Raw genomic sequence first — 24,053 nt, 5'->3', positions numbered from 1 at the left:
CTTGGCATCATGTACAGAGCATAAGGTGAAGCTCCTGGGTCCTGGTGAAGCGAAGCCTTGAGGCCCCTCAGTCACCCGTGCTGTGGTGCGACAATAATACTGGTACTGTAGAGAACAGTGGCATATATGTTAAAACACACAGGCATGGATACACTATCTGCAACATGATAGGCAGAGGAGACAGTGACTGGGAGGGGAACTGGAGGGAGATATAGTGACAGAGAGGAGGAGGAGGGCATGACTGTGAGGTGGGATGGGGGAGGGAGAAACTCAGAGATGGGGCTGGTTTGGTAATGGAAAGCATTACTGAGGAGAGATGAGGTGGGATGCAGTGCAGAGAGCGGGCTCAGCACTGAGGGGGTCAGCATGGATGTGCACTGGTAAGTGATGCCGCCTTCCTTCACGCCTCACAGCTGGCTTCGAAATGTGTGGGCAACAGTGGGGATAAGTAGACTTTACGTGCTTTACCTTATCGTGCATTATATATGACTTACCAGGAATCCTATATGTGTGGATATACATACATGTGTGTTTATACATATATATGTGTATATATACATGTGTGTGTATACCTATACATGTATATATACATATGTGTTTATACCTATGCATATATATGTGTGTATATATATATATATATATATATATATGTGTGTGTGTGTATATATATATGTGTATATATATATGTGTGTGTGTGTGTATATATATATATATATGTGTATATATCTATATATATATATATATATATATATATATATATGTGTGTGTGTGTGTGTGTGTGTGTGTGTGTGTGTGTGTGTATATACATCCACATCCTTGTGGCTTTCTCCAAGACTCTCCATTTTCCATAGCTGATGTGAATGCTGCAGCCGTGCACATATACAAACACGTCTTCACAGCACAAGTGCACAGTGTGCGGATGGCTTCGTTATGTGTGCTCGTTGCTAGTGAGCTGGCTGTCTCACATACACACTGCGCTGTTCTTCTGCCTCACATATTGAAGACCTCAACTGGCCATGGACGTGATGGCCAATGCCACACAACCGATAGTGACGACTGCTGATGGTAATTATTAATTTTGCTCAGCCGAATGATATAGACTCCTATTAACCCATTTGCCAAAACCCATTTAATCGATTGTTATTCCCACAAGTCATGAATGATAATGATGCACTGAACATGCTACTGGTGAATTGTCCATACTTGATGGTACGGATACAATTTGCCCCTATTTATTTCATTAGGTATACAACTAAAAGTGCCTGATCCAAGAAGATATGTAGCCTTTCCATATATCACTATTGCTATGCATTGCTGGTATACACATCGGACTATGTTTATTGTCTATTATCTGTATTTTCAGCCATTTGACATGTTGGCAAATTATTCTCATAAGATCATTTGCCAATGCTAGTTTGTCTGACAATTTACAGGATGTGTCCTTACACGACTCTTCCACATTCGACACACACATGCTTTATGTTTTCCTGCAATTTACTATTATGATGATTGAGGAAAATGCTGCAATTTACTAGAACTGAATCAACTAGATATGGATTTCCAATACACAAGAATGAAATTGTTAATTTTCCCAATTAGATGACCAAGATGTAGGTACTCTGGAGAAAATATTCTAGTATCGGTCACATAATAGCGGTAGTTCTCATAGGTGCATTAGTGGACTATTGTATCTCTGCAGTGGTGGACAGATTAGACGTTCAGAGGCTGTAAAACCAGTTTGTGGCACAGTAAAATAGAAGCATCGTCTGGTGCTAATGGCACGTATCCCCGGTTCCTTGGATCTGATCACCCCAGGGCATGTACATTTGCTCCATCCTTGAGTAAATCGTAACGCTTTCACCTTGCCACTGTATTACCTATGAAGGTCATACAAGAATATAACCAGTTCAGCTTTGAGAAACGTCCTATGCAGCTATTCATAACACACAATTCTCACATTGGTACACTTACATCTTCGGCTTTTCTGGAGCTCAGAGCCAACCGATCTAGACTCTTTGTTGGTTGCCCAGTTTCATAACCAATATAATTCCGACATCTATATGTCATGTGTCGACAGATATAGAAAAAAATGTGTATCGTAAGTAAAGTCAAGAGTAGCAGCTACAGTATGTGATTTCATTCATTTTTATTGCAGGAGCTCAGTTGTCCTCACTGTCTTGGGCTCCTATGGGAAAAAAAAACAGTGCTTAGATACTAGTAATGAATGGTAAAGGATACATGATATGTATGCCATGCCGTGATGAATCCATATTAAACCAAATCATTTTTTTATTGATATCAAGATAAGCAACAATTATATGTCCATGAAACACCAATCATCTGCACATGATTGGGATGACTGTACATCGACAATGTAATGAAATGCCAAAGCATTGACTTAGCTTGGTTTCACACATCCATTTTTTGCCATCAGGCACAATCCGGCTAAAAAACTGATGCGATGGATCTGGCGAAAAAATTGATTTTTTTCATCAGTTTCTTCCATGCGGTCCTTCCGTTTTTTGACGGATCCGTTGTCATACTGAGCATGCGCAGTTCAAAAAAATGGATCCGTCGTTGGATTCCGTCATATGCCGGATGACGACGGATTCGGCGCCCAAAGGCTTCAATTATACAACATGCTGGACGGCGCCGGATCCGAAGTTTTTGAGAGACAAAAAAACTCTGCATGCTGCATCCTTTCCGGCAGCCAGACGAAGAAATTTCGCTGGATCCAGCGGACCCGCATGCAACGCAAGGCCATCCGGCACAATCCGGCACTAATACAAGTCAATGGGGAATAAAACGGATCCGGCGCCGGATATGTTTTATCCGCATTTCGCCGGATTGTGCCCAACGGCAAAAAACGGATGTGTGAAACCAGCCTTAACGTTCACAAATAGAAAATTTATCCGGAGAGTACCAAGATTTTGCTTTAGAAAATTGAGAGTTTGCCAACCCAGGTATGAGATGGTTTGAAGCCCTCACACATCAGAGAAGTCATCTGAATCAGCTGATGTTGACCACAACTAACAGTGGATCGACTATCATTCAAAAGACCAATCCGGCATGTTGGATTTTTTCTGCTGATCAAAATGAAAAAAAAAATCAAATACTCCTAGATGCAGTTTGAGAATAAATTTATTTTTCTCACCAATGAATGACCAATTGATGTGCAACTGTTTGTCAGCCCATACCTTTCACGTCATTATGGGAGTCTTTACACTAAACCATAAGAACACAATATGTGCAAAACTTAGAAATAAACATTTCCTATTTCATCGGTTTCAGTCCCTTTGATAAGACTTAAGCTTTCAAGAATGATACTTAAAATTTGAAAGCTTGCCCCTAGAACTCATTAGAGTAGAGCATTATTCCCAGGAACTACTGGGCAAAGGTTTCACAATAGTTTCTCCCAACACTCACTGAAACCAAGTCACCTGAATAAAGGTGATTAACATGAAACTAAAAGTGCGCATACACTTTAGATAGCAGTCCCAGGTATCACCCCTGACCCCATCTACACATCAAAGCTCAGATAAAGGATCATACACATACACATAATACACATCAGATGTAGCAGATTGATTTCTTGGCCAAAAGCTATCAACCTCTATTGCCCCATACACAGTATTGCTGGGCTCAGCCCACTTGCATACCTATAATGAGTGGGTAGATAGAATTAACTATTAGTTATTTATTAATATTATAAATAAACACAGATAAGACTTGTATAAGGTGTATGAAGGTAGTAGGTGTGAACCCACTGCGCCACTGGCTGAGTTTACCTTGGAGGGGCATAGCTATCTGGTTTTCACTACAACCTCCGATGGTGAGGCTTGGGTCACAGGTAGTCACCAGGTGCCACTTCAGTGTAGTCCCCAGACCTGCAGCAGCTGACTAATGGATCAAAGCAAGAATACGCAGAGCAAAGGGCAGAGTCAAATAGTCTGACGTCGGGGCGGGTAGCACAGGATCAACATACCAAGCCAACATACCAAGCTGAGGTCAGTAGAGGAGAGTTCAGGATAAATTCATAGACAATCCGTATAGCTAAAGAGAGACAAAACAGGAACACAACAGAGCACAAGACACTTGACTGAATTGGAGCTAAACTAAGGCAATGTATGGAGGGAGGTGCTGCCTAATAAACCCACTACTGGCAGGGGATAGCCCAGAGCAGCAAAACTCGCGGGACACTCATGACTAAACTATGGAGTCTGGCCACGCCTCACTAGAGCCGGGTGGAGACTCTCCAGCAACAGGAGGATGTAGCATTGCTGGATATGTTGCAAGAGGCAGCTCTTGAGATGATTAGACACGGGGGGGAGCAGAACAGTGCACACAGTAAATAGGGCAGTGCTTACCAGCCACTAGTGATGTGTTGGTCGCAACCGATCCATCACAAAGTGCCTGATCCCTGCTGTCAACGACGGGAGCCACACCAGTGAGAGCCACTAAATTCTCTTAATGGCTCTCATTGAGCGTAAAATTCAGGCGTTCAGCAAATGAAACAATGCGCACCTGAACAAAACCCCGCCCACTCAACAATTTAATTGGCCAGTTGCAAGTGGGCAGGGGTTTGACAGTGGGTGGGCGTGGTTTTGGCCACATTAACACCAGCTTAAATATGTGTTCACCTACAGTGAACACATATTTAATAGAGATCCATTTAGGAGCCGAAAGATCCGGCTCTTTTTGGTGAATGGAGCCATGTGAGATCACCAAAAATAGCCAGACTGCCCATCATTACCAGCCACGCGACTCACCGAGGTGACAAGGTGCTGGTCATACAGTTACGTGCAATGCAGCGTGCTTCTAAAAGTTTCATTTGATAGGTGTTGGTATGGCCAGAAAAGACTAATCTATGTTTTCAAAAAATTCAGTTTGGCATGGACTTCTATACACAGCTTACCTGGTTTGAGTAGTAATCATGTAGCAGCTCTTATTTGATTTGCACATTTATAGTTACATGCCGATGAGCTATGAATTGTTACATGTGGACAGGATCAGGACCAATCACAAGACTACATCACCAAAAGTACCAACAGTGCAGAAATACATTACCAGAACCACCACTATACAGTCTCTGTACTGTGCCCCATTATAATTTCTCCCCATACTGTCCCTTCACATTTTCCCACCATATTGTACCTTCACACATTTCTGCACCCACATTGTCTCCCCACACTGCCTCTCAATATACTGCCCCTACACTACCCAGTCTATACTGTGCCCCATTAAACTTTTCTGCCCTCCTACAGACCCCTTCACACATCCCACCCTCCTCATACTGTCTCCTCAAACATTTCTCACCTCCCCCCATACTGTCTTCTTACACACTTTCATCTACCCATACTGTCTCCTCACACATTACTCATCATACTGTTTTTGTTTCACACATTTCCCTTCCTCATACTGTCTCCTCACACATTTACTTTTCCCAATCCTGTCTCCTCACACATCCACCATTCCCCAATTTGTTGTCTCCTCATATAAAACCCCTGTTTCTTCAGCTTTATTGGAGCACTTACTCTAATGTTGACAACATCCTATGTGGCACAGGTGTGATGTCAGCAGCATGCTTAGCAGATCAGATCATGCTGCTGATCTCGACTCTGACCCAGATGTGTTGTCAGTCAGGGATTAAGTTATCCTTGCACCTGACAGATCTGAGCACAATTGAATTCAGAGAGTACGTGTTTTACACCTTCTCTGAGTCGGTTGTCGGTTTAACACCTGACTCAGAGAACAGCAAAATCCATTTAGAGGAGGCAACCAATTGCCTCCATCTGGGAGACTTCTCCACCTAGTTGCATTAGGCATGCTAACAGCTTCCCTGCAAGCTGCAGATCTCTCCTGATTGACTCATGTCAAGTAGACCGGCCGTACACATTAGATGACTGCCAGTCAAACGATGCTTCAGCCCATCGTTCAGTCGACAGCCATCTCAGGTGACTCTCCCATACACAGAAACGCTCATTTGGCTGAGCACTGCTATGTTCTCTATGAGAAATTTGCTGTCTGCCACATGAGCTAAAAGAACAATGCGATTGGCAATCCGAAATTGACATTTCTCTTGACCAATAGTCGTCCGACACCCCAAAGCACAGTAGACTATGGCCAAATCCATCGATATTGGTGTGTTCGGATCACGTCTGTCTAATGGGCAGCACAATGGCTCAGCGGTTAACACTGCAACCTTGTAGCGCAAGGGTCCTGGGTTCAAATGCCACCAAGGACAACATCTGCAAGGACATATGTTCTCTCCATGTTTGCATGGGTTTCCTCCCACACTCCAAAGACATAGTGATAGGGTATTTAGATTGTGAACCCCAATGACATCTGTAAAGCACTGTGGAATTAATGGGGAGTAAAGTAATTAAATAATGTGTATGAGGGCATTAAAGGGGGCTTTACACGCAGCGATATTGCTGGTGAAAGCACCCGCCCATGTCATTTGTGCGTCATGGTCAAATCGCTGCCCGTGGCGCACAAAATCGTTAGGAGCCGTCACACGGACTTACCTGCCTAGCGACGTCGCTGTTGCCAGCAAACCGCCTCCTTTCTAAGGGGGAGGTTCATGCAGCGTCACTAAGCGGCCGCCCAATAGAAGCGGAGGGGCAGAGATGAGCGGCCGTAACATCCTGCCCACCTCCTTCCTTCCTCATTGCCAGCGGCCGCAGGTAAGCTGTAGTTCGTCGTTCCCGAGGTGTCACACGTAGCGATGTGTGCTGCCTCGGGAACGACGAACAACCTCCGTTCTGCAACAATCAACGATTTTTTGAAAATGAACAACGTGTCAACGATCAACGATAAGGTGAGTATTGTTGATCGTTAACGGCCGTTCGTTGGTGTCACACGTAACAACGTTGCTAACGATGCCGGATGTGCGTCACGGATTCCGTGACCCCGGAAATATATCGTTAGATACGTCGTTGCGTGTAACAGGTGTTGTTGTCAGATTCCTGGTGGCCACTTATCTCCCAAAGAACAAAAGGAAGCTGTGTCATTGGATATTCAACATAACAAACGTTTGTTGTTGGGGGGGAGTCAGCAGACTCTCCTCATACACATTAGACTGTTGGCTGATGTTATCGGTGGTTTTGCTCAACTTAGGGTACTGTCTCACTAAACGTCGTACCAGCGATTCCGACCACGATACGACCTGGTAAGGATCGCTGGTAAGTCACTACATGGTCGCTGGTGAGCTGTCAATCAGGCAGATCTCACCAGCGACGAGCCACCAGCGACTCCTGTAACGATGCTGCGCTTGGTAACGAGGGTAAATATCGTCTAACTAAGCAAAGCACTTTGCTTGGTTACCCGAAATTTACTCTGGTTACCAGCGTACACCGCTTAGCGCTGGCTCCCTGCACACGTAGCCAAGGTACACATCCGGTTACTAAGCAAAGCGCTTTGCTTAGTTACCCGATATTTACCCTGTCTATGTGTGCAGGGAGCCAACGCTAAGTGTTGTACACTGGTAACCAGGGTAAATATCGGGTAACTAAGCAAAGCGCTTTGCTTAGTTACCCAATATTTACCATGGTTACCAGCGTACACTGTTTACACAGAGTCATTGCTCGTTGGTCTCCCGCCATCAAACACGCCGATGTGTGCTGCACAGCGGGAGACCAACAAGCAAAAAATGAACCAGAACAGTGTGTAACGATCAGCGACTTCACAGCAGGGGCCAGGTCACTGCTTAGTGTCACACACAGCGAAATCCTTGATGAGGTCACTGGTACGTCACAAAACCTGTGACTCAACTGTGATCTCGCTATGTGAGAAGTACCCCATAAGGCCGCTTTACACGCTGCGATCTCGCTAGCGATATCGCTAGCGTGCGTACCCGCCCCCGTCGGTTGTGCGTCACGGGCAAATCGCTGCCCGTGGCGCACAACATCGCTTGGACCCGTCACACTCCTTACCTGCCTAGCGACGTCGCTGTGACCAGCGAACAGCCTCCTTTCTATGGGGGTGGTCCGTTTGGTGTCACTGTGACGTCACTAAGCGGCCGCCCAATAGAAGCGGAGGGGCGGAGATGAGTGGGACGAACATCCCGCCCACCTCATTCTTTCCTCATTGCGGACGGCCGCAGGTAAGGTGAGGTTCCTCGCTCCTGCGGTGTCACACATAGCGATGTGTGCTGCCGCAGGAACGACGAACAACCTGCGTCCTGCAACAGCAACGATATTTGGGAATGGAGCACCGTGTCAACGATTAATGATTTTGCACAATTTTGCGAACTTTTGCGATCGCTCGTAGTTGTCACACGCAACGACGTCGCTAACAAGGCCGGATGTGTGTCACAAATTCCGTGACCCCAACGACATAGCTTTAGCGATGTTGCTGCGTGTAAAGCGGCCTGTAGTCTAATGTTCATTAGTATCTTTATACTGAAGTACTTAAAAACCCTAAAGGGCCATTTACACGCTGCGACATCGCTAACGATATATTGTCGGGGTCACGGTGTTTGTGACGCACATCCGGCGTCGTTAGCGATATCGCAGCATGTAACACGTATGAGCGACCTTAAACGATCGCAAAAGAGGCAAAAATCGTTGGTATGCGAGACGTTGTTCACTTACAACAATCGTTGTCTCTTCAGTAGCGAGGTTGTTTCTCGTATCTGCGGCAGCACACATTGCTATGTGTGACACCGCAGGAACGAGCAACAACCTCGTACCTGCGGCCGGCCGCAATGAGGAAGGAAGGAGGTGGGCGGGATGTTCGTCCTGCTCATCTCTGCCCCTGCGCATCTATTGGACGGCTGCCATGTGACGTCGCTGTGACACTACACGTACCACACTTAGAAAGGAGGCGGTTCGCCAACCACAGCGATGTCGCAGGGAAGGTAAGTCCGTGTGACGGGTGTTAGTGATGTTGTGCGCTACGGGCAGTGATTTTCCAGTGATGCACAACCGACGGGGGCGGGTACGCTCGCTAGCGATATCGGTACCGATATCGCAGCGTGTAAAGTACCCTTAAGGCTCTCCTAGATGAGGGATTGCAATACTGCAGTGTAGTTATCATTTATAGTCAATGCATGCCTTACCATCTTTACTGGTGAATACTAAAATATTTATAAGGTGATTGGTATATACATCGATAGTCTTCCCACTGCAGTAAAATTCTCACATTCCAAGCGAATTATACATTTGACCTTTGGCTATCGTCAGCCATTTCTGACTTCTATTTACGGACTGTTGCTGTAGGCTGAATGCGCACAATTCTGGGCATCACAAGAATTCACAGTCCAGTGTGCATAAATGTGACAATAATTGTTTCCTAATAAAAAGACTTCAAAAATATGGTGGCCAATGTAGGTACCATGTAGGTGTAAACAAAAAAAAATGTATCTGTCCTCTTCACTGACATGAGGACAGGAAAAGCTGTCAACAAATCCTATCCAGAATGTTGGAATGCTTTACACTTCCCCTGCACCAAGCTTCTTCAGGTAACAATGGGAGATTGGTTTCAGGCTCACCAGCAATATAATTTTTCTTAAGCATGTGTCCATAGTATTAGTTAGGTATCAATACTGTAAAGTTTATACAAGAGCAATATAACATTTTCAGAGAAATGTTTGAGGGAATGTCTAGAACGGTTCAAACTGGGGCTGAAAAATATTTTAATGACAAATCCCTGCTTTTGGTCTCAGGTGAGGTCAGGGTTTATGAGACTACTCTACAAGCCAATATGAGATGTTTAGTAGCCTAGAAATAAGCAACGTGGATTACACTATTTTCACATGCTTGTTTGGTAAACAGAATGCATTTATTTTCAATGGGAAGTGGAAAGTAAAGACCCCCTTACACACCGTCTCACTAAACGACGTACTAGTGATTCCGATCACGATACAACTCGGTCAGGATTGCTGGTACGTCGCTACAGGGTCGCTAGTGAGCTGTCAAACAGTCAGATATTCCCAACGACCAGCGACCAGCCACCAGCGACTCGTGTAATGATGCTGCGCTTGGTAACCAGGGTAAATATCGGGTAACTAAGCAAAGCGCTTTGCTTGGTTACCTGATATTTGCCCTGGTTACCAGCTTACACCGCTTACAGGCTGCCAGCACTGGCTCCCTGTATACGTAGCTAGGGTACACATCGGGTTACTAAGCAAAGCGCTTTGCTTAGTTACCCGATATTTACCCTGGTTACCAGCGTACGCTGCTTACACAGAGTCGGTGTTGGTCTCCCGCAGTCAAACACAGCGATGTGTGCTGTACAGCGGGAGACCAACAAGCATAAAATGAACCAGAACAGTGTGTAATGATCAGCGATTTCACAGCAGGGGCCAGGTCGCTGCTTAGTGTCACACACAGCGAGATCGCTGATGAGGTCACTAGTACGTCACAAAACCTGTGACTCAGCAGCGATCTCGCTATGTAAGAAGTCCCCATAAGCCCACAGATATCGCCGATGTCCAATTTCAAATTCCAAAGGTTTTTGTTCTTGGGAAGATTAATCACCACCAGAGGAGTCTGGTAGCTGCTATCTCATAGGGAATACAGGAGTGCTAGAGCATAACAAGCGATCCTGTGTATGTAGGAGTCGGGAGAGATAGCTGATGGCTGAATGATTAGCCAAACTATCATTTGGCCCACAGCTATCTGTTGTGTATGGGGCCCTTAAGGCAATTCCAGACACTTCTCATGCCAGCTTGTCTCAAGAGAGAAACAAAAGGATTGTAATATAAGATACTCAATCTTTTTTTTACAGTAATCTGTCTGGAGAGAGTCAGAAGGCTCCTATGCACATTACATGGTCAGCAAGGAGACTTATAGACCAAGTATCACTGAACATGTTTACTAGTGAGTGAGCATGCTCGCCACTGCTTATTACTTAATCAAGCATTGGGGTTTAAAAATGATCGAGTTTCCCATTGACTTCCATAATACTCGGTACTCAATTCGTGCCCAAGAACCCCGATGCTCGATCCAGTAATGAGCGGTAGTGTGGACGCTCGCTCATTTCTAATGTTTACACTTTTCAAAAAGAAAGTTTGAGAGTTTTTTAAACTATAGCTTGAGATAAAAGCAAGTAAAAAAGAATTGTGTGATGACTTTCCAAAATTTAAATTTAGGTGTAAATCGTGGTTAAAAGGCATTGAGAAATATCAAAATGGTGAATACATCAAGAGACAACATTTAAGAAATCTGCGTTAAATTTAAAGTAGTCATCAGCAAATGTTCAAGAGCTGAGATGATCACAATCAACTGTTAAAGCTCATTGAAAATTGATACATTTTACACATTATGTTAAAGGGAACCTGTCAGGTGCACTATGCATCCAGAACCATGAGCAGGTCTGGGTGCATATTGCGAATCACTGTCTAGCCGTCCCTGTATACACAAGTATACATAAAGAGATCTTTAGAAAAAGTATTTCTAATGCTAATGAGGGAGGGGACTAGTCGCAAGGGCGTTAGTTCCTACGCTCATTCCACCCTCTTAGCATGTTAACACACCCACAGGGGCTTGTTAACAAACTAACATTCAATGCAGCATCACCAGTGGTTACACACGTACCTGTGTCCGCTGTCACTGCTGATCTGAAGGCCCGACACTTCCAGTCATGCGTAGTATGAAGCCGGGTGTACACGTCCCTGCTTCAGAGACGTCTAGTGCACATGATCAAAATTGCCGGGACTTCGGATCAGCGGTCACGGTGGACACAGGTACCCTCGTCACCGCTGGTGATGCTGCATTGAATGGCATGGTAGCACCCCCCTGTGGGTGTGCTACCATGCTAAGATAGCGGAATGAGCGCAGGAACTAACGCCCTTATGACTAGTCGCTGGCCTCATTAGCATATCATAAAAGATCTTTAGAAATACCTTTTCTAAAGATCTCTTTATCTATGCTCCTAGATACAGGGACAGTTAAGGCCACTTCTCACTAAGCAACATCGCTAGCAACATCGCTGCTGAGGCATGACTTTTTGACGCAACAGCGATGTTGCTAGCGATGTTGCTGTGTGTGACATCCAGCAACAACCTGGCCCCTGCTTTGAGGTCGCTGGTTGTTGCTGAATGTCCTGGACCATTTTTTAGTTGTTGCTCTCCCGCTGTGAAGCACACATCGCTGTGTGTGACAGCGACAGCGCAACAACTGAATGTGCAGTGAGCAGGGAGCTGGCTTCTGCGGACGCTGGTAACCAATGAAAATATCGGGTAACCAAGAAGACCTTTCCTTGATTACCCGATATTTACCTTCGTTACCAGTGTCCGCCACTCTCACGCTGTCAGTGCCGACTCCCTGCTCCCTGCACACGTAGCCAGACTACACATCGGGTAATTAACCCGATGTGTACTCTGGCTAGGAGTGCAGGGAGCCAGCGCTAAGCGGTGTGTGCTGGTAACCAAGGTAAATATCGGGTAACCAAGAAGCCCTTTCCTTGGTTACCCGATATTTACCTTCGTTACCAGCGTCCGCCGCTCTCACGCTGTCAGTGCTGGCTCCCTGCTCCCTGCACACATAGCCAGACTACACATCGGGTAATTAACCCGATGTGTACTCTGGCTAGGTGTGCATGGAACCAGCGCTAAGCGGTGTGCGCTGGTAACCAAGGTAAATATCGGGGCTGGTCACTGGTTGCTGGTGAGATCTGTCTGTGTGACAGCTCACCAGCAACCTGTGTAGCGACGCTCCAGCGATCCCTGCCAGGTCAGGTTGCTGGTGGGATCGCTGGAGCGTCGCTTAGTGTGACGGTACCTTTAGGCAGGGATTAGCAATATGCACCCAGAACTGCTTGTGCTCCTGGGTGCATATTGCACCTGACAGGTTCCCTTTAAGATATTGCATTAAAGGTCATCAATAATATAATAGTCCAGTCTCCGATAACCCCTTAAAAAAATATCAATGTCTATCTAACAGTTTGTAGCAAATAAAGCAAAGTCAATATATGTAGAAATAAAATGGAAATTGTTATATTCCATATGAATGAATAAAAACAAAATGAATGGAACGGACTTGAAAAGAAGCACAACGTGTGGTAGCTTTAAAAACAGGTGAAATAATGAAAGAATAAAGTGTATTACTAATACTGACAATAAATCTGGATGATACATGAAGAAGTCTGTGACTACCTGTTCTGTATGCTAGAACTAAGAGGTAGTTAAGGGCTATTTACTAATTATTTGCGGGGCAGATCCGGGTCTGCATAAAAGCACATTCCACCTCCACCTCCTTTGCCCATGTAATACATTAAATATTTTTTTCATTCTTGTGCTTTTCAGAAACTGAATTGAAATGAGTATGAATCATAGCACAGTGATGGAGAACTGCAGCCCACACAGCAATTTGTTTTGTGTTACATTGTATGTAACAGGTACGCAGTATGACACCATATATGAGGCACGCTTTCACCCACCATGCCTGTCATACACCGAGTCACATAAAACATTAACGCATACAAGGCTGCCTACTCCATTATTTATCAGTTAAGTATGTTCCACCCAATTATCTTCATGCTCTCGCCTGGGATCCGTTTTGTTAGGATCCTTAGTCATAACATGTTCCTGAATATATTCATTTAATGCAAGAAATTTATAATGATATTACTACTTGTGTTCTAGTTTCGGTGGAAACTTTTAGAACTCCTGCAAAAGATTTATCCCCAAAAAACCCCAGGAGATCTAGGCTGAATGACCACTATACATATGAAGTTCAGCAATAGTTTAGAATAGAAGAGATGACATTATTATACAGTAACAATAGGATTTCATAGCACTACATAAAAATCTAATATATAAAGTTGCGTGTATGTGTGTGTATGTGTGTGTATGCATTTGTGTATGTATATGTGTATGTATGTGTGTATGTACAGTATATGTGTATGTATATGTGTGTATGTATATGTATGTATGTGTGTATGTATTTGTGTGTATGTATATTTGTGTGTGTATATGTATGTGTGTATGTCTATGTGTATGTGTGTGTGTGCGCGCGTGTGTGTGTATATGTGTGTATGTATGTCCGCTAAAGGAATCTGACCGTCACATTTATAATCACAAAATTTTGCACAGACATCTCATTTGACTTAGGGAACATCATAGACTATTGTTTTGAGGGGAAAATGTAATCCCAAGGTTTACAGTTATTCGCCAAAAAAACCCAACCCCACTTACTTACTGTTTGGATGTGTGAGGTAATATATTGGCTGTTTTGACAATTAGCCTGGATATTTATCACGTGGCCTATAGCAAACAATCACAGCTATGCTTCTATTTTGCTACAGGTCATTAATAGGAGCTCTGATTGGTTGCTATAGGCAACCAAGGACATTCTTGGTATAAGACCCCTTATGTATCAGTTAATATGATTTCGGTGGTGAGAGGAAGAGAGAGACAGAGAGAGGGGGATAGAGAGACAGAGAGAGGGGGAGAGAGGGGGATAGAGAGACAGAGAGAGGGGGAGAGAGGGGGATAGAGAGACAGAGAGAGGGGGAGAGAGGGGGATAGAGAGGGAGAGAGAGGGGGATAGAGAGAGGGGGAGAGAGGGGGATAGAGAGAGGGGGAGAGAGGGGGATAGAGAGACAGAGAGAGGGAGAGAGAGGGAGAGAGAGGGGGATAGAGAGACAGAGAGAGGGGGAGAGAGGAAGAGAGAGAGACAGAGAGAGAGAGAGAGAGAGAGAGACTTCGTTATTATCCCTGGCAACGTCGGATACTACAGCTAGCCATACTATATATGTAAAAGACCGCACACCCATAAATAAAAAAGACATATGCCATAAATGAGGGACAGAATATTTCACCATTACACCGTTCCTGGAATTACACGATAGTTATGCTGTGCCTTTGCATCTACTTGTATAACCTGTTCCCTTTGATCATTGTATAATGTGAAAAACAAGAGAAAAATAGTAATGAAATGATTTTCCATCCCATCACAAAAACCAAAAATAACAGTTTTATCGCTGACAGAAATCGGTCTGTCCCTTTAAAAACAGGAAGCCGCTTATAAAACCTAAATGAAGCCTCGCTTTAAAGCATTAGGGACAATAGGTTCCCCTAGATCAAAAGCCGTTTAGTAGGGAAAATGCCTATAAATACATTGTGTAACTTTGTCAGTAGAAGCTTGTTATTCCTGACAAGTTCATATGTAGGTTAGTATGTAATCTACACCAAAATGCTGTGCACATAAAACATATATATATTGTGTATGTTATGTACATATGGAATACATGGAGCACATATGTAAACTTCAGGAGGAATGCAGATTTCGCTCAGACGCATACCTACAGAAATCTGGTGACCTGGTCATTGAGTCTCCAGTGAGATAACGCTGGAATTCGCCTCTGATCCCCAGAGTGCTTGTAGATAGCACCTGCCCTCCATTGCTTCACTAATGTGATATATAAAGATAAGGATTCAACCCCTCGGATCAAATCCAATGCTTTATGAACCGCTCTATTTACCTCTTTCACATGAGCGCTGGGTTAAAAGTTTACATTTATTAAAGTGTAAATAAACTATGGAGCTAAGCTTTATTTCCTTACAGATCACTGAGGGTCTGGATCCTGAGATACTCCATCAATGACTTAGGGGTACTTCACACACAGCGAGATCGCTACTGAGATCACTGCTGAGTCACGTTTTTTGTGACCTCATTAGCGATCTCGCTGTGTGTGACACTGAGCAGCGATCTGGCCCCTGCTGTGAGATCGCTGCTCGTTACACACAGCCCTGGTTCGTTTTTTTATTGTTGCTCTCCCGCTGATAAGCACACATCGCTGTGTGTGACAGCGAGAGAGCAACAGTCCTGAAAGTGAAGGGAGCAGGAGCCGGCGTCTGACAGCCTGCGGTAAGCTGTAACCAAGGTAAACATCGGGTAACCAAGGTGGTTACCCGATATTTACCTTCGTTACCAGCCTTCGCAGCTCTCACGCTGCCAGTGCCGGCTCCTGCTCCCTGCACACGCTAAGCTAAGCGGTGTGCGCTGGTAACTAAGGTAAACATCGGGTAACCATACCCGATGTTTACCTTAGTTACCAGTGTCCGCAGCTTCCAGACGCCGGCTCCGTGCAAGTGCAGCGTCGCTTGCACGTCGCTGCTGGCTGGGGGCTGGTCACTGGTCGCTGGTGAGATCTGCCTGTTTGACAGCTCACCAGCGACCATGTAGCGATGCAGCAGCGATCCTGACCAGGTCAGATCGCTGGTCGGATCGCTGCTGCATCGCTAAAGTGTGAAGGTACCCTTATAAGATGGCTCAGAAGGAGGCAGATGCAACCCGCTCCTCTGTGCGCACAGGGGGAGTACAGGCGCACTATAAAGTCAGTGGGTTCATATTAGGTTTTGTAAGCACAATCATGAAGTAGGTGAATTCAAAAGGAACCAGAATAGTGATGTGGTTGCCTCTGCGCTGCTAGAAAGGATGAAATTGTCAAAATGTAGCAACTGTACAAAGGTGGTTTTATTCAACGCGTTTCAAAATGCTCCTCACTTTTTTACCAGGAGAGCCACTATGTTACTGTGACGTCTGCCCTGGACTACAGGCTGAGGATGGCTGTCACGGACAGACCAGAGGCTACCTGCCCACTCAGCAGGATCCCGAGAACCCCAAAACCCTTTAACCCCTGTACAGGGGTCTAGAATTAAGGTCCTGTGATTGCTGCCTATGGAAGGCTGCAATCCAGAGAAGAGTAATCGTCAGGCAGGGTAAAAACCAGGAGGTACGAAAAGGGACAAAATCGGCAGGCAAGAGCGTAGTCAGGAATGCAGGCTAATATCAAACCAGAGATGGCAGCGAAGTGCAAAACACGTCAGGCAGGAGAGTAGTCAGTGAACAGGCAGAGGTCAAAACCACAGGATCATAGTTCATAGCAGGGTGTCAACCAGAAGCACAGCAGTATACTGCAAAGACTATGTCTGGCGGCGAGCAGCAGACAGGAGGAGGAATAAGAAGGGTGTGGTGCCTTTCCATTGGCCGTGGCTGAAAGGTGGTAACTTCAGCTGGAAGGCACAAGCCACCACAGTCAGCCAGTTGTGCAGCAGGTCCCAGCGAAACCCATCGTTGTGGATGCGCCCACCACAGCCACTAGTACTGACTCCTCCCCCTATCATCAGCACTGCTCACGATGGGAATGCGGCAGCGCCTGGTGATCGAAGCAGAAGTTGCAGGATCGGACTCTTTGGAGACGTGACAGTTACATGGTGGCTCTCCTGATGAAGTGAGTTTATTCAACGCGTTTCCAAGTGTTCCTCACTTTTTCATCAGGAGAGCCACCATTTACATGGTGGCTCTCCTGATGAAGTAAGGAGAACTTTAAAACCCATTGAATAAACCACCTTTTTACAGTTTCTACATATTGGATATTTCATCATTTCTAGCAGCGCAGGGGCAACCACATCACTATTTTGGTTCCTTTTGGATTTTTCTCAGCCTTATGGCCTGTGGTGTTTGCAGCAGCTAGTTGTAAGCTTCATTCAGCGTGTCTCAAGGTGAGAGACCGTCCCACTTAAATATAACCAATTTTTTTCCCGGTTAAGACCCTATTTGTGCTCATTTGTCCAAAGTTTTTCCACATGTAGTAGGTGAGAGCGTCTACCTCTTGAGCTGAGCACTTCTGATCAGTCTTTTGAACAATAAGTGGAGGTCTCCTGACTCGGACCATGACCAATTTGTAGGGAATTAAGGGCAAAAGATATACAAACATTTTCAAAGTTTACTTATACTTTAAAATATACATAGAACAAGTCATCAATATTAGATTAGTGGAAGTCTAACTATTGACAACCGCTCTGATCAGCGTTTTGAAGCGCCATATCCTCTTGAATATTCACAGCGGCTTGCAGGTTGGTTCGTAATTGCCTGTGCTGTTATTTTTAATGACAGTGCGAGATTTGCAGTGTTTTGTTAAAATGAATAGTAAACAGTGCAATATCTTGAACTCACACTAAGAAAATACTGTACAGGCAAGTGAAAATCAACCTGCGGTCAATGTAAGCTGTAATGTAAAGAGCTGTAGCCTCTTCAGATCATTGAGAGGCGTTGGTGGCTGTCGTTACCCCCAAACAGTCTAATATTGATGGCTTATTCTAAGGATCAAACATCTGTTTCAAAATGCTACTTTAATAATTGCATAAAAAGATCTTTTAAGCCAGCTTTACACCTTACAATTAGGTGTGCGATCTCGTATGCGATGTGACACGCCCAGGTCGCATATGCGATTGAATGAGATTGCACATAGGTCGTTCATTTGCTGTCACACGTGCGTTAGTAGTCTATGTTAAATTGATCAATTTTTTGTGCGATCCTTTAGATCATGTGTTCTGTGACGTATGCATTGGGCACCCTTTTTTTTTTTTTTTATTTATTGACTTGCCAAGCGTGTGTAATGTGTAGGGATGCGTTTTTACTATGTCATCTGCCATTCAGCTCTGCTACATGGCCGCTGACAGCAGACACAGACAGCCATGTAGCAGAGCTGAATGGCAGATGACAACAGACACAGACAGAGCCGCACTGTCAGAATGAACTCGGGTGAACTTCACCCGACTTCATTTTCATGCTGCGGCTCTGTCTGTGTCGCGTCCTGATTAGCGGTCACCTGTGAAGGACTCACCGGTGACCGCTAAACTCCTGAGTAAATGAATTGAGCAGCCCTCTCTCATATACTCACCGATCCCCAATCCCCAGCGCTGCACGGCGTTCACACTGCTCCGGCGGCTTTTACCGTTTTGAAAAAGCCGGCCGCCCATTAAACAATCTCGTATTCCCTGCTTTCCCCGCCCACCGGCGCCTATGATTGGTTACAGTGAGACACGCCCCCACGCTGAGTGACAGGTGTCACACTGCACCCAATCACAGCAGCCGGTGGGCGTGTCTATACTGTGCAGTGAAATAAATAATTAAATAATTAAAAAAAACGGCGTGCGGTCCCCCCAATTTTAAAACCAGCCAGATAACGCCATACGGCTGAAGGCTGCTATTCTCAGGATGGGGAGCTCCACGTTATGGGGAGCCCCCCAGCCCAACAATATCAGTCAGCAGCCGCCCAGAATTGCCGCATACATTAGATGCGACAGTTCTGGCACTGTACCCGGCTCTTCCCGATTTGCCCTGGTGCGTTGGCAAATCGGGGTAATAAGGAGTTATTGGCAGCCCATAGCTGCCAATAAGTCCTAGATTAATCATGTCAGGCATCTCCCCGAGATACCTTCCATGATTAATCTGTAAATTACAGTAAATAAACACACACACGCCCGAAAAAATCCTTTATTAGAAATAAAAAACACAAACACATTCCCTGGTTTACCACTTTAATCAGCCCCAAAAAGCCCTCCTTGTCCGGCGTACTCCAGGATGCTCCTGCGTCACATCCAGCGCTGCTGCATGGAGGTGACCGGACCTGCAGCAGACACAGCCGCTCCGGTAACCTCCACACAGCAAATGAAGACAGCCGCGCGATCAGCTGAGCTGTCACTGAGGTTACCCGCTGTCACTGGATCCAGCGGTGGATGCAGCGGTGGCCGCGGGTAACCTCATTGACAGCTCAGCTGATCGCGCTACTCACCTCAGTTGCTGCGTGGAGGTGAGAGGAACAGCGGTGAGTAGCGCAATCAGCTGAGCTGTCACTGAGGTTACCCGCGGCCACCGCTGCATCCACCGCTGGATCCAGTGACAGCGGGTAACCTCACTGACAGCTCAGCTGATCGCGCGGCTGTCTTCATTTGCTGTGTGGAGGTGACCGGAGCGGCTGTGTCTGCTGCAGGTCCGGTCACCTCAATGCAGCAGCGCTGGATGCGACGCTGGACCATCCTGGAGTACGCCGGACAAGGAGGGCTTTTTGGGGCTGATTAAAGTGGTGAACCAGGGAATGTGTTTGTGTTTTTTGTTTCTAATAAAGGATTTTTTCGGGCGTGTGTGTGTGTTTATTTACTGTAATTTACAGATTAATCATGAAAGGAATCTCGGGGAGACGCCTGACATGATTAATCTAGGACTTATTGGCAGCTATGGGCTGCCAATAACTCCTTATTACCCCGATTTGCCAACGCACCAGGGCAAATCGTGAAGAGCCGGGTACAGTCCCAGAACTGTCGCATCTAATGTATGCGGCAATTCTGGGCGGCTGCTGACTGATATTGTTAGGCTGGGGGGCTCCCCATTGTGTGAACTGTGTGAACCAGTGTGAACTGGTGCAAGCCATCAGAACTATTCAATATAACCAAAAACATACAGCTGCACTATGAAATGCTATAATATGCAAGCATTGAATATATGAAATCGGAACCTCATAACTCCTATAGAATACGTGTTAAAAAATGAGGGTCCTTAGTGCACCAATTTATGAGAGCCCATCAGTTGGGACAAGACATACCCCTTTTGATGGGACTCTATCCTAATATGCCTCTCCTGGGCTATAGGTCTACAATTTTAAGGGCAGACAGGATCCAATTCTAATTAAAACGCCTTAGGCTGATGTGCTCTCATGGAATTGCTAATTTATGCACTAATAACTCTCATTTTTTAACATATTTTTGACATAGCAGTAATGCAGGTCCAATTTCATATATTCAATGTTTGGATATTATATAATTTCAGAGTGCAGTTGTATTTTTTTGATTATAATGTAGATTAGTTGGACAGGTGGGTCTCTGGTAGATACCTTTCAATCCTGGCTAGCAGACAAGAAGAAGTCGTGGGGACTCACTTGTCCAACTAGTCTCGTGTGTGGCTTGATCACCGGATATTAAGTATGTTTTTCAAACATACCTAAGTGAGATAATACAGCCAGTGTCACATACATGCTGTCCACGAGTTGGGCAATATATATCAGCTGACAGGTTCACTTTAAGTTTCCTATACATATACATAAAGTTAAAAGCTTTTGACCCTGACACCCCCATACCATAGGAACGTTCAGCTCGGCTCAGCGCTCCTCTATTCTCTAAGACAGAGCAGCTGCCAAAGGTGATTTAACATGCTGCTGGATCATTGTCACCCAAGATAATTTCTTAGGTTAAGGTTGTGGGGTTTCTTTGCACTTTAAAATGAAATGTTCAACCTATTGTAGTTCAAAGAACCACCAACAGAACATGAATACCCCACCAGAACTACCATCAGTACAGGAATACATCACCAGACCGATCAACAGTATATGCACGCATAACCAGAACTGCCATCAGTACATGCATACCTCACCAGAAATTCTAGTATATGACTACATCACCAGAACCACCATCATCAGTACAGTAATATGGCAGGCACAACAACCACCATAAGTACATGAATACAGCACCAGAACTAATCAATAGTACAGGAATACAACACCACAACAAACATCACACATGTATAAAGGCACACACACACACATATATATATATATATATATATATATATATATATATCTTAGAAGAGACGATATTACATAGCAAAATTGATATGTGTTAGTGAATGATAACCATTAGTGCCTTTCATAGAAACTAAGTTGCCTCCAGTAATCAAATATTTACAAATATAGCACTATAATGCACTATATAACGATATAATACCATGTAATGCTGGTACATGAGCGCCAAAAGACTTGTGCATAGTCCATTGGTGCTCGTTAATTCCGCATTGATGGGTGGAATTCGGGGCAAGATGAAATGTACCATAAGGTCAGCCAGCCAAATTGGTGGAGATAGTACAACCATATAATCTAACCATGCAGTTGTTCAGCTGACGTTTCGCAGATGTCAGAAAAATGAAAAAGGATTGAACATGTTACATTTCAAATTTCCCAATTCTTTGATATCAGTTGAGATATGCCACCTCCGTCTGCTTCATTCAAGATTGTTGGATGACATGCACCCAGCTTTACCATATTTTCTACATACATTGGCAGAATCCAGTGTCATGGGTAATGGAAGGTCGGGAGGAATAGCAGTCAGTCAAAGGAGCATTTGGCCAGCAAGTATTTTAACTGTATTGCCACCTTTGCCAAATTTAAACTGTAAAGTATTGGTCAAATGGACGGACACCTTATGGAAATTGTGCTCAGCTGTTTGCCCATTTGTTATATTCAGACAGTTTTCCGAATGTAACAAAGTTAATACGGTACTTATATTGAGCAAATTGTTTTATGAATCAGAAAATTCCTTCCCAACGGTATGAAAAATACTGTTTTAATACAATATAAACCTGTGATTTCTTGTATATTTCACTATTTTGTTTTTTACCTTCTAGTTTGTGTTTTGAAAGAAGAATAAAGCCTCGGTGACGCTGTACTTGTATGGTAGATGTTGTTACAAGAAGACTCATCATGGGTTTATCATACTGGACACCCATAACCATTTTCCTGTTGGCATGCATACACCTCAGCCGCCAGGAGGTAACCCCCACTGAAGACTTGTCACTGGCAGATGAAGAATTGATTGTACCCTACACCATCTCTCCAGATGTTCTAGCTCCTGAGACAGAATACCCTTCTTCCGTGACGCCTCCATGGGGAAACAATAACGATGCTCTATTTTCTGATGAAAGCCAAACAGACACAAATCTGATGTATGTGTCAACCCACGATATACCAGTTCTGGAAACAGACCAACTTCAGATTGATATGTTGTTACTTGACAAGACCCATGCAACAGATGAGTATGAGCAGGTCGTCACTACCAGATATGAGCAGACAGACAAACAGGTGACAGGGGTGGCTATTGTAGAACCTCCAACATTGCCTCTTGTGATAGACTCTTATGGATCAGCATCTCCATGGCCTGAGAACTCGTCACAGCTACACTTTACACCCATCTTTGCTACAGTTGTTAATGCCCCAATGGAACCCATTTATGAGGTTGACACCTCATTGGATAAAACGTTATCTCCATTTGTTGAAGAGGAATATGAACTTCCTTTACATACAACAGCTGTAAGTAGCCCTGAACCTCAGACTAATGAGTCTACAGACCCCTTACTGCCATATGTCTGGGACACAAGCGAGCAAGAAGTCACTGATTCTTCAGTATATAAAGATAAACCAATTGAAATAGTGCCTTCTGAAGTGCCGACTAAGGAAATTAACTCTAGTGAAGTAATGGCCACTGAAGAAGCACCACTTGTGGTATCTGATATCATTTCACGTGAGATCTTGGGAGACTCGGCAGAGAGGAATGTCCATCATACGTATGCGGAAGAATCCACCTTAGGATCTACACTAACAGTAAACCTCACTGGTAAGAGACATTGTTGTAAAAGAGAAAGCAAAGAAATATTTGAGTAATTAACTTATGGCCCATGTGGCATCATCAAAAAAAATGTTGAATTGCATTCATCCAGCCTTGTAGAAGTTGTCATTTTTCCTTAAGACATTACTATTCTATTCTTGGCTTGAACGGCAGTTTTACATTTTTATCACATTCATAAAATCCAGGACCCTATGACAGCAGTAATAGTTACATAGTTTGCAAAAAGACCTAGGTCCATCTAGTTCAACCTTCCTCCACCAGTTATACATTTTGACACTAAATCATTTATAACCAACAATGTTATGTGTACTAAAGGCCCCGTCACACGCAACGACTTATCTAACGATATATCGCCGGGGTCACGTATTCCGTGACGCACATCCGGCATCGTTAGCAACGTCGTTGCGTGTGACACCCACAAACCGCCGTTAACGATCAAAAATACTCACCTTATTGCTGATCGTTGACACGTTGTTCACTTTCAAAATATCGTTGATTGTTGAGGTCGCAGGTTGTTCCCGAGGCAGCACACATCGCTACGTGTGACACCTCGGGAACGACGAACTGCAGCTTACCTGTGGCCGCCGGCAATGAGGAAGGAAGGAGGTGGGCAGGCTTTTACGGCCGCTCATCTCCGCCCCTCCGCTTATATTGGGCGGCCGCTTAGTGACGCCACTGTGACACCGCACGAACCGCCCCCTTAGAAAGGAGGCGGTTCGCCGGCAACAGCGACGTCGCTAAGCAGGTAAGTCCGTGTGACGGCTCCAAACGATTTTGTGCACCATGGGCAACGATTTGCCCGTGATGCACAAATGACGGGGGCGGGTACGCTCGCTAGCGATATCGTTAACGATATCGCTGCGTGTAACAC

At 44.8% G+C, this 24,053-nt stretch overlaps 1 protein-coding gene across 2 annotated transcripts in view; it reads left to right on the top strand.

Annotated features, from left to right (window-relative positions):
- Window positions 1–281: 281 nt before the first annotated feature.
- Window positions 282–24,053, top strand: part of PRRT4 (proline rich transmembrane protein 4) — a 92,573-nt gene continuing 68,801 nt past the window's right edge. Inside the window, exons 1-2 of one of the 2 annotated variants that reach the window (XM_075342624.1) lie at window positions 282–380; window positions 22,185–23,170. In XM_075342624.1, coding sequence (XP_075198739.1) covers window positions 22,231–23,170 — 940 coding nt within the window. In that variant the 5' untranslated portion in view covers window positions 282–380; window positions 22,185–22,230. Of the gene's footprint in view, window positions 381–898; window positions 1,066–22,184; window positions 23,171–24,053 lie in introns of those variants that run through there. The other variant, XM_075342625.1, reaches the window with a different exon arrangement.

This window comes from Anomaloglossus baeobatrachus, chromosome 4 (genome assembly GCF_048569485.1).
Source record: "Anomaloglossus baeobatrachus isolate aAnoBae1 chromosome 4, aAnoBae1.hap1, whole genome shotgun sequence".
NCBI classification, from domain to species: Eukaryota; Metazoa; Chordata; class Amphibia; order Anura; family Aromobatidae; genus Anomaloglossus; species Anomaloglossus baeobatrachus.
The sequence above is the reverse complement of the archived record's forward strand: the minus strand, read 5'-3'. Positions and strand labels throughout refer to the sequence as shown.